Raw genomic sequence first — 15800 nt, 5'->3', positions numbered from 1 at the left:
GCCTAAAGTGGCACTTAACGGAAGTCGTGCTCCTTGTTTTCAGCTTGCCCCGGATGACGCCTGGCGTTGCCCACACTGTAAGCAGCTGCAGCAGGGGAGCATTACGTTAAGCCTCTGGACCCTGCCTGATGTGCTTATTATACATCTAAAGAGATTTCGACAGGTAAGGAAATCCTCTGTCATAGGCAAAAAGGCTGTGACCAAGTTTCTTATGCCCCCTGCTGGTGGGCTGTGTGGGATTCTTTGGTGTCCCTGCCTGATCCAGTGGTTTGTCTGTGTTGTTAGAAACACATCTCTCTGCCCCTGTGTTTGGGGTCATGTTTTGTTCTTTCCCAAAGCAACATTTGGGCTCCTGTGACTCTAAATCCTAAACATTTTAGTTCATACTGCAGATATTTTACTTGTTCTTGAGGGTTTGCTTTAGGTTTGTAAATGTTGTGCTTAGGTAAGTGTACTTTGGGATTAAAAAAAAAGTAGAGCTCCTTTCTGTGAGTGCGTAGAATTCTATTTCTACCTAAAGTAATAACAGCTGTCGACCTGCTCCCAAGGAGCTGTTGTGTAGTTGGGGAGATGAGTCATAAATATATACAAAGAAGATCTGCTTTGAGTTGTATGGCTTTGTGAGTCAGTTTTTCCAAAAAGCCTGTCTATTCCCTAAAGATAGGGCTATCCTGGGCAGCCCCATTGTAAGAGAGGTACATGGGAGGTAAATGTTATATGAGTCTCTGAGGCCTGGCTTTCGCAGGGTTTGTATCTGAAAGATTAAGAGTAGGCTTTTACCAGGCGAGGAGGAAGCAGGGCTGCACATGCGTAGTGGCAGAGGGAGCAGTGGGTGCAAAGCATGTACAGGAGACTGCACGTAGGCCCACTTGGCTGGAGCTCCAGAGGGTGGGAGAAAGGAGTGAGGGGAGGTAGAAGAGGTGGGCAGGGGCTGGTCATCCAAGCAGACCTTGTCGGCAGGGTGGGATTCTGATGAGGGTTTTAAGCAAAGAAGCAGGATGACCAAATTTGTGTTTTGAAGAGACCGTTCAGCCTGCTGTGTGAGACTTAGAGGCCACAAGAATGAAGACAGGGAGATCTGAAGGAGGCCATTGTGGTCATCCATGTGGGAGGGATGCTCCTGGCTTGGAATAGAGTTGTGGCAGTGGAGGTGGAGAGACCTGAATAGATTTGAGAGATGCTTAGGACTTGCTGATGACGTGAAGGTGTCAGAGGTGGCACGCATATGGTCTCCAGGGCTGGGGCTTTCACACACAGGTTTGGGGTCCAGCTCCTGTAGTAGTCAAGAATGGGCATTTGCTTTGAGTGTCCCAACTGCATACTTCCACTGGGATCCACAGGTGGATGGCTGGTTGAGGGTTTAGACCCCAGCCTTCCCTGTCTCCTTCCACACACACATTTTCCCTTTGCTTTCTGTTTCTTTTGAAGGCATATCGTCACCCTTCCAGCACCCCAGACTCAAACTGCAGTGTCATCTTTGACTCTTCTTTCTTGTCACTCTCATCTAGGCAGTCACCTCTTCAGCTTGGTTGTGCCTCTCCATTCATTGACTTCTGTTTGTGTCTCTTTCTCCCCATTCTTGCTGTGACCCTGCCAGTTCAGACTTGTCATACTTTCCAGCTGGTTGCATTTGCAGTGTCTTCTAATTGATTTCTTAACCTACAGTACTCTTCCCTTTCTTCCATGTGTTATGCACACTTATGCGGCTCTTCACTCACAACTCTGACTACATCACCTCCTCCCTCAAAGCCTGGGTGCTTCCCTCTTGACTACAGAACAGGATCCAGTTCTTTAGCCTGACCTTCCTGACCATCCAGGGCCCACCCTACCTCTCTCATGAAAATTTTTCTTCTCTTAGTAGATCATAGCTCCTTGGAGTGGGCATTATCCATGCCCAGTTAATTTTTTTAAAGCTCCATAGACGCAGGAAACATTCAGTAAATATCTATTCAACTGATGATTGGATTTCAAAGGATTTCCCAGTGGGCTTAATGAAAAATACAGATTACCCAAGATTGTCAGCTAAATGAATAGATTAAGCTAAGTCACTGTTAACTTAATGTCCTTGCTGGAGGAGCTGGGGAGGAAAGAGGCACTGCTTACTGAATGGCTGTTCTAGGCCAGCTCTGTGCTTTGCCCTTCACCTGTCTTATTACTCTGTTGCTTGCCACGCATGCCTCAGTGACAAGTGTCAGGATGAATCACCTGAAATTGTCATTTTGTGAGTCAAAAACCTAAAAACTCTTCATCAGATAAGGAAATGAAGACCCAGAGAGGCTCGTTACCCCTTATATGTAGATCCTTGTTGCTTCCATTTTTGGTGACGTTAAAACCTGTTCCTCCAGATAGTTAAAACTGTTAGTCTGTTTCCTTATTTTGTATGTGTCTTGGGAAACATCAGATAGGTAATTCTAACCCACTTCAGCTGATAGAGTCTGCATTCCACGCTAAACTGATCTACCATCTGCTTGCATGAAAATATCATCAGAACTTGTTTTTCTTCTTTCTTCTTGCAACAGGAAGGAGACAGGCGTATGAAACTTCAGAACATGGTCAAGTTCCCCTTGACTGGCCTGGACATGACACCTCATGTGGTTAAGAGGAGCCAGAGCAGCTGGAGTTTGCCATCCCATTGGTCTCCGTGGAGACGTCCCTATGGACTCGGGAGGGACCCTGAGGACTACATCTATGACCTGTATGCTGTGTGCAATCATCATGGCACCATGCAAGGGGGGCACTACACAGGTCTGCAGTGCGAGAGGCTGGGTGTCTGTGCTGACCATTCCTTCAGATGTGTTTTGCTTGTGACAGGATCACTTTGCTTTAGAACCTCACTTTCTCTTCCAGTAGGTGGTATGCCAACTATGAGGGCAGTTTTCATCCTCTGGATCTCCGTCCAAGAACAGAGAAACGGAATTCTTCCCCTTATCCTGAGTGGGACCATCCGGTGGTTGTCTGACCTGATCGGGCAATGGTGTGTGCAGAGAGAGAGCGTCGTCTGGGTCGCTGCAGACTTGTGTTTCTCTCTCCTGCACTTCTTAGTTAACGTTTCGATCCACTTCCTCGAGGTTCTAGCTTCTCCCTTGTTTGAAGTGATTGTGAACCACTTTTATAGTATCTTTAAAGCGACTTGGAAGAGTGTTTCTTTTTCTTTTAAGGTTGAATTTACTTTTTCATTTGTAAAAGCAGCAGTGCTCATTGACTAGAGAGAGTTGGAAAGAACAGTGCTGTCATCCCTAGGTTTATCCCTCAAAAATAACCACTGGCAACATTTTGAAAAATTGTGGTAAAGTATACGTAGCAAAATTTACCATTATAACCATTTTTAAGTATACAGTTAAGCATCATTAAGCACATTTACATCTTTGTGCAACCGTCACCACTATCCAGCTCTAAAACTTTTTTTATCTTCTCAAATTGATACTTCATATCCATTAAACAATAACTCCCATTGCCCCCTCCCCCTATCCCCTGGCAGCCACCATTCTTTATGTCTCCATGAATTTGACTACTCTAGATACTGCCGATAAATAGAATCATATAGAATGTGTCCTTTTGTGACTGGCTTATTTCACTTGGCATAATGTCTTTAAGATTCACCCACGTTATGTCAGAATTTCCTTTTTTAAGGCTGAATAATATCTCATTGTATGTAGGTAACATTTTGATGTCTGGTGTTTCCTTCCAGTGTTTCTCCGTAGGTTTTTGCCATTATTTTACACTTGTGATTATACTGGCATGTTGGGTTTAGGTGAACATTTCCAGAGCACCTCCTCTATAGCTTACACTGGGTTGTACCATATGAGAGGCACATTGGAAACGAACAGGTCCCAACCTCTACCTTCCAAGAGTGTAATCAAGGAGGGGGATGTGGGTACAAATGAAATGAAGGAGGAGTGACGTGTAATAGGTTCGTGTGGAAGTGTGAACAGTGGTAGAGTAGGGAGCCAGAGGAGACAGTGGTCAGAGCACTCTCTTCCTGGAGGGACAGGAGGAGCAGCCTGCTGCCTGCAGTGAGGACCTTAGGGGCTAATGTGGGAGATGCTTGATTTTCATAAACACTGTTTTTAATGACCACAGAATATTCTGTTGATAGAACTCTGACTTTATATAACCGTTCCCCATTGTTGAATACATGTATTGTTTCTGGTTTTTAACTTTGCATATAGCGCTAATGAACATCTCTGTGCATATTTGTATCTTCTGTATTTTAGTTCTGTGTTTCAGTGAGATCGAGTTTCAGAAATAGAATTATTGAGTTAAGGGCATACCGGGACGTGGGGGAGGCAGGTAGATTTGGGGGTTCTTACTTGGACACCCGAGTATGTGGAGTTGATGTGAGGGAATCACTGTTAATTTAGGTGTCTGTATGGGAGGCCAGGACTCGGGTTTCTGCATTCTTCATGCTCAGCATATTTGGCATGTATGCTTCTCAGGGACTTTTTTCCTTCATTAATTCAGTGGTTTCTGCAACAAGACTCCAGGGTGCTAGTGATTCGTAAAGATCCGGGGAGGTGGAGGAGGGTGGGCTCTTCCAGTTGGTATTTTAGTCTCTGAGGCTCTTCCCTCGCAGTTAGCCCCGAGACCTCCACCACCAAGGTAAAGGAGCCCGTCAAGCCCCCAACCCCGCGTCAGCCCAGCACACCCTCTAACCTCTCCCCACGGGAGGTGGGGGATGCAGAGCGTCACTGGATACGATAATCTTTTATTTTTGAAACCCTTCCAGTTCAAGTTCTGCAATATGTAGATGCTGCCAGCAACAATTGTTTGTGAGAGGAATGATCCCAACTTTGTGTCTCATAGTGGAGCAGTGTGGATTGCCTCTGCTTGCCCTAGGAAGCACTGTCAAGGAGGAAGAGGAGATAGAGAAGCTCAAAAGATCCTCTCAGTCCATAGAAGACAAAGTTAATATTAATTAAATGTTTAAATGTATTTCACCTTGTCGTTTCATTTAAAGCAAATTTAAATTCTGATAATAGTATATTTTGTGTCTTGCATATTTTATATTTATATTTTTTGGGGGCCACTTGTATAATAAATGTTGTGTGTCTAGCTGGATCTTTGCTTTTGTGGCATTGCTAGTCATATCTGTGTTCTTTGAGACTGAGTCATAGAGTTATATACTCATGGACTCTTAGAATTGAGAGATTTAGAAGTAATTTAATTTCACTCATTAGCTGGTGTAGTAATGCCTTTGCTGGCTGGCGTCCCTGGTTGGTGTTCTTCCACCTTCAGCCTGGGTAAAGAATGCATCTTCCATGTATAACGCTGTTTCTCAGGAAAATATGCACTGGCGTGTTGTGTAGTTTCTGGCAAGAAATTGTTGAGAAAAATAGGACAGTGCTAGGTTTTAACTATCACGTTGCTCTTTATGTAGAATAGACTGGAAAATCTCTGAAAACCCACAACTACCTTGGAGGCAGGACAAGTTGGGGAGAGAAGCTTGGGTTAGAAGCTGCACACACCTTCCTAGCTCTGTGACCCCAGGCGAGGAACCTTACTCTAACTTGGCGACCACGTTAGTGAGCCAGAAGGGGTCATGCCTGCCTCACGGGGCCTGGCATGTTGCCCCTTACACTTCTGCTCCCACTCTCCCTCCAGAAATAGCAGCCACCTCACCAGCTGGGTCAGCGATCCGTCAAGCCTGACTCGCCACCATTGACCAAACAGTCGCTGTTGTACTAGCTCCATTTGCTGCTTGTATCTCCGTTTCTCTCCCTTTCTGGTTCAAGGGAGGCCATAGCTGCATATGACTTTCCTCCCTACAATCGTAGGCTCGTATTCTGCTCTTCTTATTCGGGACCTGTCTGGTATGGTCCTTCCTTTCCTGGCTCCCTTTCCTCTCTTAGGGTTCCATACTTGCAGAAGTGCTTGGGGCCTATTGAAGGGGTCACTCGTGGTGCCTCTCAGGACCTTATGTGCCCTGCCCCTGGGGCCATGGTGAGTCTCTTCTAGCATTCAGCTAAATATTCTAGTGCTCATTTATTCTCAGCCCAGTAAATGGGTATTTTAGAAAGTAGGATAAGCATGTACCTTTCTAGATCAAGCTTATCATGCCCTGTGATATATCCTTACAGGATGATGTGGCTTCATGAACACTAAGTTGTCTGTTCTTGCTGGTACTTGGATGCTCTTTATTTCTATCTCAGGCTCAGAACTTGGCCTAGAGAGAAGGCCACGTGCATTGATGAACTCAAATGTTCTCAGTTTGCCAGGGGACTTCCATGGGGCATCATTGGTGCCACCCCTGGGGGAGGCAGGGTAGGGTCGGGGTAAGTGCACGCTCAGAGTCTAGAGAATCTGAAATGAGCTGTGCCCTGGCCTTCACCAGCTGTGTGACCTTGGGCAAGCTGGTTCATGTTTTTGAGCCTCTGTAAAATGGGAATAATGATAGAACAAGTCTCATAGGACTAAATGAGATACTGGGCACATGATAAGTAGTAAACAAACATTAGCTGCTGCTGTTACTGATATCATTATTTCTAGTTCTCTTATTTTCTATCTCTTTTAACAAACACTAAAATGTTATGACATACTTAAATCAGGATATCTCAACTCTGGCACTGTTAACATTCTTACTGGATAATTCTGCATTGTGAGGCTGTCCTGTGCTTGGTAGGATGTTCAGCAGCATCCCTGGTCTCTACCCGCTAGATGCCAGTAGCATCATGCCCCCATTTGTGATAATCAGAAATGTCTCCATTCATTACCAGATATCCCCTGGAGGGCAAAATCATCCTCGCTGAGACCCACTGGTTTAACTAAATAAGTATATTGTGTTTTCTAAGATTAAATAGAATTTCATCTATTTGGAATAGTTTGGAATTTCTTGAAACATTTTGCCTGAGTGTGATATGGGATTTGGAATTCTTACTTCTTTCTGTGTTACTACATACAGTCTTACAAAGTTCTTGAATTAATTATACGAGCCAGAGAAGTGGGGTGTGTGGGTGGAGTGGAGCGGCTCGCGCAGCCATCCTTGTGCTGACGGGGGGCTCTTTTGGCAGCGCACTGTAAGAACTCCGTGGACGGCCTCTGGTACTGCTTTGACGACAGCGATGTGCAGCCGCTGTCAGAAGAGGAGGTCTGCACGCAGACGGCCTACATCCTCTTCTACCAGAGGCGGACGGCTATACCGTCGTGGTCGGCCAACAGCTCAGTGGCAGGTAAGGCTGGCTCTCTTCTTGGGCAGTTTTTTCCAGAGCAGAAGATTATAATTAATGGTGCAGAGAACTTCTCCAGAAAGTCTCATGACTCTGTCAGTTTGGTCAGATTAGTTCTTACATTTGCATTTAATCTGGAAACCAAGATGATTGCAATCAAGGAAATGGAGTGGAGTGTGTGGGCAGCAGAGTTCACATGGAGGTGGAGTAGAGCCTGGCTCAAAGTAAGCTCAGGATATTTCCTTGTGGAATAAGTGAATGAATGAATGAGCTAAAAGCAGCAGGGCATGCTCCTCTAAGAGAGGAGGGAACAAGGGATCTGGAACTGGAATGGAGACTTGGCTTTGCCACATTCTGGTTGGGCTATCTTGGAGCACGTCCCATCCGAGCCACGTGTTTATCATCTGTGATATGGGTATCATAACAGTGCCTACCTCATGGGGTGGTGTACTCGTCAGATGAGGAAAATGTACATTACAGCCTTTTCTAAAGGGTAAAGCACCATTAGAAATAGTTCTTTTTTCCAGAAAGAGTGACCTCTTCTGTTAGGGGAAGCGTTGAAGGCTATAATAATATTAGATAGATTGGGTTTAGCCTGATGGGATCTAGTCTGTTGTGTTTAATAAATGCAGGAACCCATACCTACACCCAATATGGATGGATCCACACACAATCCAAACAAGGGGGCGCATGCTTCTTAATGCGGAGGTTAAAAGAATATGACAGAGGACTGGGGCGTGGTTAGGTGTGCTCAGGGTAGGGAATATTAATCCCTGCTCCCCTTGAAGCTCTCAAGGGCTAAGTTTGAAGCCGCTAAAGGGAAGCATCACTGAAGCAGAGTGACGCCCTGCTGAAGTCAGACCCCCACCCAGTACCCCTGTCTGTCTGTAGCGCTCACTCTGGTAACAGCAAGCGGGAACCCAGTACTCTAATGCTCTCCCACAGTGCTTTCCCGAGTCTGAGAGAGGCTCAGAAATTACACCCTCTTGAGGTCTACTTGAGTCCTGTTCTTAATTTTAAGAGCAGCTTCTGTTGCTCTAATTATACGTACGGGCATCCTTGGAACAGACAGGACAGATTGACATACAGCCCTGTGTGTGCGTGTGTGTGTGTTAATATTGTGAAAATGATTTAAAAATTCCACAAAACAGGCTAAGGAAATAACAACACACTACCCCTCTCTTTATTTTCTTTCTCTGTGTCAGAAATATTACTGTGAGTGCTTAGAACAGTGCCTGGCATGTAGGTGCTTACTACATTTTTATAGAATGAATGAATAAATGAATGATGGACTATATTCCATTCTGTTGCCAGCACTGAAGACTTGGACTTTGCTTTATCAAGTGTCCATCCTTGTGCTTGTATTTTATTACTGCAAATGTGTGCGGGAACCTGCCCTCCGTATTAAGTTTTGCATCTTAACGGGGGTTATTTGAGCAGACACAGTGTGGAGTCTGGGAGTTCATGCTGTCCTGGTGGTGAGGACACCAGCCGCCCGCCAGCTCAGGCGGCAGCACCTTCCTGTGGGTGTGTGCAGTGCAGGCCAGCCCTGGGATTCTGGCCTGACCTCAATGGCAGCTTCCTTTTCCGCAGGCTCCACAAGCTCTTCTTTGTGTGAACACTGGGTGAGCCGGCTCCCAGGGAGCAAGCAAGCCAGCGTGACCTCTGCAGCTTCTTCCAGACGCACCTCCCTGGCCTCGCTGTCTGAGTCCGTGGAAATGACCGGGGAAAGGAGTGAAGATGATGGTAGGTGTGGGTTTTGGTCACAGATTTCCAAAATGGCAACTCATGGACACAGCAGAGAGTCCCTCATGTTTAGGAACAAGTCCCAAGAAGATTGTAGGAGAACATAAAAGGGGTTTCAGAGAGTGGGGCTGCATAGCTGTGGGTTATGATCCTAAGTAACATTTGATGAAACGGGGGCATTTGCTTTTCCTCGCGCCCTAGGACTTTTCCTTCCACTTTATTATTTTCCACTCTTAAGGTCTAGTGTGCAGGCTGGAGCTAACTGTATAGTAGTGTATACATTTCTTTTCAAAGTGCTTTTTAAGATCCTCAAAATAGCTGTAAGGGGACTCCGTGAGGTTGTGATTAGCCCAGGGCCACCTGGTGAAGAGTCGCTGTGCTGGGCCTGGTATGGAGGCTCCCTGACTCTCAGCTGCTCACCTTTAGAGGAATTTGTGGCATATTCTTTTAAGTACAGCATCTAGGACAAAAACTGTCGCCTCTGCATAAAAGTAATTCTTAGGGATTCTGAAGATAGTCGTAATATGAAAACTTTGAAAATCTGATAAAAATTGACCTCTTTTAAAAAAAATTTTTTTTTACCTTCAACTTACTGCTTGAGTAATGGCCTCTCGGCCCTTAGTTCTAACGGGGCCCCCAGGTGGTGTGGGAAGGATCAGGCAGTCAAAGCACCGAGAGCTGGGAGGAGAGAGTGAGCTCAGTTTCTATAATGAGGACGATGACTCATCTTCCAACAGATCTCATTCTGTGGCCAGCATTTCGATCGCTGTAATCTGCTTCTAGTGGTGATGGGTAATTCTGAGAACATGAAATGGAGGAAAAAAGCAGGAGGTTGGAAGAAGGATGCCAGACTAAGAGGTCTGTGTCGTAGCTCTGGCTCTGCCACTTCTTCTAGCTTCTTGCTTTTCTCTTTGTAAAATAAGAGTATTAGGCCATAATTGTTAAGCTCCTCACATTTTATGAAAAACTGAGCAGTGCATCTTTGCTTGTTTAGGTAGAGGTTATTTGCAGCACAGCCTTTAAACTTAGAATTTACTGCTGTTTTAACAATAAGCCTAGACATTGTTTGCCCCCAATCTATTTTTAAACAGTGCAGTTGGTGAAATCAATATCCTCTTAAGCATCCTCGTCGTACAGTGATGCTGGGCGGTGCCCAGAGAACAGTGCTTATCTCGTACGATCTCATCCAGACACAGTTGTATAAATACCACAGCTTTGGTGTCAAGTATGTATAGAATTTAATTTAAAATATTTTCTTTGGAAGTTTTAAGTGATTCAAAATAGGAGTATATTGTAATTATCAATATTTTCTGTGAAAGTTTTAAGTTACTCAGGGTGGGAGTATATTATCGCAATTATGAATATTGTCTTTGAAAGTTTTAAGTCACTCTGCATAGGGGTGCATTGTTTCGAAGTCTCTTTAGTTCTTCCCACGAGTCCACTTGGATAATCAGCGATTGCAGGCCAACCTCCATGTGGCACTGAGCGCGGGACAAGCGGTTGTGGTTCTGCTGTTAGCACTGCCTCTAATGTCTCTGTAATCACGGGCAGGACTTCACTGCGGTGAGCCCTGGATGTCCTTAGTAAGAGGAAGAAGGTGGGTCAGTAGTTCACCTTTATTCAGCATCTGTGAATGCCAGGTGCCTTGCTGGGCATAAGACTTTCAAGATTTTAGTTAATTCTCAGAGTAGCCGTGTGAGTTAGGACAGGGGTCAGCACACTGCAGCCCACAGGCCAAACATGGCCCCTGCCTTTGTTTGTGAATCAAGTTTTACTGGAACCCAGCCACACCCATGTGTTTCTGTGTCCCTTGTGGCTGTGTTGGTGCTACAGTGACAGAGTTGGGTAGCTAGCCCACAAGTCTAAAATATTTACCGTCTGGGCCTTTACAGGAAAAGTCTGCTGACCCCTGGTGTAGAGTAAGAAGGTAAAGAGAGAGTGTGGCGACCCCTAGGTTAGAATGTCCCTGTCTTATAGATAAGCGAACTGGGCTCAGGACAGTAGAAGTCATATGGCCACACTTTAACCCCAGACGTGCTGGCTCTGAACGCCATGCTTCTCTCATACCACGAGTTTTACCTGCCTTCCATGTTCCTTCCATCTTTAGATGTTATGGGCAAGTTTTGTCATTTAGCTTAACAAAATTCTCTTTGCTGTATTCAGGAGGTTTCTCAACTCGACCGTTCGTGAGAAGTGTCCAGCGTCAGAGCTTGTCGTCCAGATCTTCTGTCACCAGCCCCTTGGCCGTCACTGAAAATTGCATTCGACCTTCTTGGTCCCTGTCTGCTAAGCTGCAGATGCGCTCCAATTCTCCTTCCCGATTCTCAGGGGACTCTCCGATTCACACCTCCGCCTCCACCTTGGAGAAGATCGGGGAGGCAGTGGACGACAAGGTCTCCATCTCTTGCTTTGGTAGCTTGAGGAACCTTTCCAGCAGTTACCAGGAGCCAAGCGATAGTCACAGTCGACGTGAGCACAAGGCTGTGGGTCGGGCCCCTCTGGCTGTCATGGAAAGTGTGTTCAAGGACGAATCAGACACCCGCAAATTGAACTCCAGTGTTGTAGATGCACAGAGCAAAAACTCAGCACAAGGGGATCGTGTGCCCCCCATCTCTGATCCTTTTGATAACAATAACCAGATTGCTTATGTGGATCAGAGTGATTCTGTAGACAGTTCTCCAGTCAAAGAGGTGAAACCCCCCAGCCACCCAGGCTCCCTCACGAAGAAACCAGAGAGCACAACCAAGAGATCCCCCAGCTCCAAAGGCGCTTCTGAGCCAGATAGAGGTGTGCGGAAGGGGAGACCAGTGTTGGCAAGCCAGGAATCATCGCTTTCAAGTACGTCCCCTTCTTCTCCTGTTCCTGTGAAAGTTTCTGTAAAGCCCTCCCGCTCCCGAAGCAAAGCAGACTCCTCTTCCAGGGCCAGTGGACGCCATTCCTCTCCTGTCCCCGCCCAACCCAAAAAAGAGTCTTCCCCCAAATGCCAGGACTCCGCGTCATCTCCTTCACCCCAGAAGCAGAAGTCGGCCCCTGCTCTCACGTACACTGCTTCCTCCACGTCTGCCAAGAAAGCCTCAGGCCCTGCCTCAAGGGGCCCCTTCCCTCCTGGGAAGGGCAGGACTTCAGACAGGAGCTTAAGTAGAGAGGGCTCCAGACAAAGCCTGGCTTCCGACAGAGCCAGCATAGCCTCCAGCTCCAAACCCAACTCCCCAAGGGTGAGCCAGACCAGGGTGGGGGAGGGCCGAGGGGATGGGAAACATGTCAGGAGCTCTTCCATGGCCAGCCTGCGCTCCCCCAACACGAGCATGAAGGCCGGTCTAAAGAGGGACAGCAAGTCGGAGGACAAGGGGCTGTCCTTCTTCAAGTCAGCCTTGAGACAGAAGGAAACTCGGCGGTCAACTGATCTTGGCAAGACAACCTTGCTCTCCAAGAAGGCCAGTGGGAGCTCTGTCAAGTCGGCCTGTAAGAATGCCATGGATGACAAGGCAGAGAAAGGCTACCAGGCTCCAGGTTCCCAGCAGCCAAGTGCAAATGCAGTTGGAAAAGAGCAGCTTGTCTCCAAGGACCCTGCTTCTGCTAAACATTCCCTGCTGTCCGCTCGCAAGTCCAAGTCTTCCCAGCTAGATTCTGGAGTACCCTCGTCTCCTGGAGGCAGGCAGTCTGCTGAGAAGTCTTCAAAAAAGTTATCTTCTAGCATGCAAACCTCTGCACGGCCTTCTCAAAAACCTCAGTGATATTTCTGCAACCCAAGTGTTTTATCTGTAAAGATGTTTATTTATTTAGAACCCTGTCCCTCCCACCAAAGCCCTCTATGCTTTTGTTTTGTACTTTTTGGGTCATGTGCCTGATGTGTGTATATCTGGGCGTCTGTGCGTGTGTGTGTGTGTGTGTGTGTGTGAGAGAGAGGAGAATTCAATTGCAAATTGTTAAAAGCGTCGCCTTATTCTACCATTGAACCAAATAACAGCCATAGGCAAAGCATTGATACCAAGCTAACTGGAATAATTGTAGACGATACCCTGGATGGTCCCTTTAGCAATTGTACATATTTCTTTCTAGAGGACTCTAATGACTTTTGTTGGACACTAGGGTTTTGGAACCTGTGAACCAGTTAAGCTGTCATTAGTGTGCTCTGTGGAAGGATGAATTGTTTGACTTGGGTTTCATCTAAGCAGGATTTGTCCTCACTACGGATAGTCATGTGGCACCAGGAGCTCTAAAAACTGTGACACTAACAGCGAAACAAACTGAGAGAAAACTGTTGCTTTCTGCACTTTGGCCCCATCTACCAGTCTTTGTAAAGGGCGATATTTTAACACTAATGTTTCTCAGGTATATACTCAGCTAGTCTAGGATGGATGCGTGTCAGTAACAGGATTAGAGAGGAAGGTGGCCTATGGGTGACTGTCATTTCTCCTGCCATAGATAGAAGTTTTTAGAGGTAAAAATGAAGTCTTTCACTACCTTAATATCTGCAAAGATGTGTGTACCATAAGCTCTCTTGCCTCTTGGGCTGTGTCCTAAGAGATGGAAAATTCGATAGCCAGAAAGTCAGTCACTGGTAGTTAAATTTTTTTTCCTTCTAAATTTGCTAGCTAAGGCCATTGGGAGTTTGAAATGTAATAGAGCAGTTAACACCTTTGAAAGATTCCTGGAAAAAAATGGATTCTAAACTGGATGCATGAATCTGTACCATTTTCCTCCTCTGGTGTTGCTTTTTCCTATGTTAGAAGTTGAAAGCTCCATGCTGTCCCATGTGTGCATGCCCATGTTTCCTCATCTTGAAACTTGGAGAGGAAAGAAGTTGCCTAATGCCAAAAGTCAGTGATGGTATGTTGAAGCGATGTGTGACGAAGTATTACATGTACGCCTCTGATCCTGCCTGTCAGTCTTAGTTGTGACTGCTTTTCAGTAACTCATTTATTTCTTCTTTGTGCTTAAGATTTAATCTCTTACCCAGAACTCACAAGCAGGATTGGAGCATGTTCCATCTGGCATTGTCAGTGCAAATTGCATTTCTTGTTTAGAAAAAAGGGAACCTCACAAAAATCTTACAGATAAGCAAGATGCATAATTTTTCAAGGTTTTTGGGGGTATCCCGGGAATTTTTAGCTTTTTTCCCCCTTTTTCTATTTTTTTTTTTAAATGTGAGGAGAGTCATGGTCCTGACTCTCTTTGAATAGCATTTGTCACTTTGCCATGAAATATAGCATGCTAAGTTTATATGCTATTAAATGTTAACTTTTTAAAAAATCATATTCCTCAACTTCTTCCTGAACTCTTGGTGCACAGATCCGTTTATAGTCTTCTTTTTCAGTATTGCTGTGTGTGAAGTAACTAGAACACATGTACACGCATAGCTATGAATTCTGCACTGCCTTTTTTTGTTTGTTTTTTTTTTTTCTTTTTTTTCCATGAATACCTCTTGGGAAATGTTTCCAGTAGGTCCCTTAACTTTATTTTGCTGCTAATTTGAGCATTAGCAGGTAACTTGCAAGTCTGGAGGCCATTTTTGTTGAGGGTAGCTGGAATTTTAGACCCTTGCAATATTTAAGACACATGTTCAGCCTTGTGAAAGTTACTCTAGTGCTCCATGAAATTCATTTAACATGAGCCTGTTGCCCATTGCACTCAGTCCTGGACTCACCACTTCTCTACTGTCCTCCTTCCGCTGGACAGGCATCTGGTTTCCCAAAGCGGCGTTGCCCTCCTCTGCTGTAGTGTGACTACCAACAACTGGCTGCCTTCGATATTGTTACTGCTTCCAACAGCACGTTGACAGCCAGATCGCTGTTTAACCACTGCTAGTTTTCCTGTATCGTTTTTATTTCCTGAAAAAGATACACCAAATATGGGGTTGTCAATATCAGGAATCGAATGTCTGATTTGAGCCTCTCATCTTTCTTTAGTAGGTAAATCTCATTTGAAATCTCCTACCTGAAGCTCTGAAACAGTTTTAGAATTAAATAGTTTGACTGCACAAAGGGTTTTAATAACAACTTTTGGGGGGGGGGGCTGTAATCAGTTAAGCATTAATAGAAACTAGTTTAATTTTCACAATGGTAAATATTTTTATTCTTGAGTCCTCCAGGAATGGATTTTCCATTATAACTAGTGTCTTAAAAAAAAAAACTACAAACTCCTTTAATTTTCCATGGGATCTAGAAATAAAATTTTAATACCTATAAACTGTATGTCTATGGAGTTTAGTCCTTATTTCAGATTTAAATGGAAAAAAAATCAGAAAGTATTATGGCATCGTTTAGACATCTTTAGGCTATTATATTTCCCTGCCTGATGAACAATGAGAATTTCATCCCTAGCTACGAGGTACAACCTTTAAGCCACAGAAAAGGAGAAGTGGAAGTGGTCCTTGAGGTGTGAAGTATCTTATGGAAAATCGTGACTTGGTTCAGCTCAGCTCTTTGAGAGGGTTTGGGATGTGGTGTTTGTTTTTATTTTCCCGCTGCTCTTTGGCACAATGAGCATATATGTGTTTTGGATTAAGAATCGCCTGCTCAGGATGGTAGGCCTGGGTTTCTGCTTGACGACCAGGGGGGCCCGATTAGAGCAGACATTTCCTGGTAGGCACAAAATAACCCCCAACAGTAGTGCTGTATGTTTGTTTGCTTTTAAAAAAACTTTTTACTCTTGATTTCTTTTCCTGTAAACATCCAGTGCACTAAGGCTATATCATTCCTTAAGACAGCCCCAACCTTTGTTTTTGTAATCCCCTGTATAATGTGGAAGCACAAAGAAACTGTTAAGCTCATGTCATCTCAAGACCATCTCCCACCCTTTTTGTATCTTCTCATCCTAAAAGCAGCTTAACTGAAGTTAAGTAATACTGCGCTGGACCAATAGAAACGGATGTTGGGAGTATTTGTGGTA

The 15800-nt window shown here is 45.1% G+C and overlaps 1 protein-coding gene across 1 annotated transcript in view; it reads left to right on the top strand.

Annotated features, from left to right (window-relative positions):
• Positions 1-15098, top strand: part of USP31 (ubiquitin specific peptidase 31) — a 69664-nt gene extending 54566 nt beyond the window's left edge. The window contains exons 13-17 of the mRNA XM_046666444.1: positions 44-163; positions 2520-2745; positions 7008-7166; positions 8757-8909; positions 11073-15098. Coding sequence (XP_046522400.1) covers positions 44-163; positions 2520-2745; positions 7008-7166; positions 8757-8909; positions 11073-12643 — 2229 coding nt within the window. The 3' untranslated portion in view covers positions 12644-15098. The remainder of the gene's footprint in view (positions 1-43; positions 164-2519; positions 2746-7007; positions 7167-8756; positions 8910-11072) is intronic.
• The last annotated feature ends 702 nt before the right edge of the window (positions 15099-15800 follow it).

The sequence above is a fragment of the Equus quagga genome, chromosome 7 (genome assembly GCF_021613505.1).
Source record: "Equus quagga isolate Etosha38 chromosome 7, UCLA_HA_Equagga_1.0, whole genome shotgun sequence".
In the NCBI taxonomy this organism is placed as follows: domain Eukaryota; kingdom Metazoa; phylum Chordata; class Mammalia; order Perissodactyla; family Equidae; genus Equus; species Equus quagga.
This window is presented reverse-complemented; position numbering and strand designations above follow the sequence as displayed.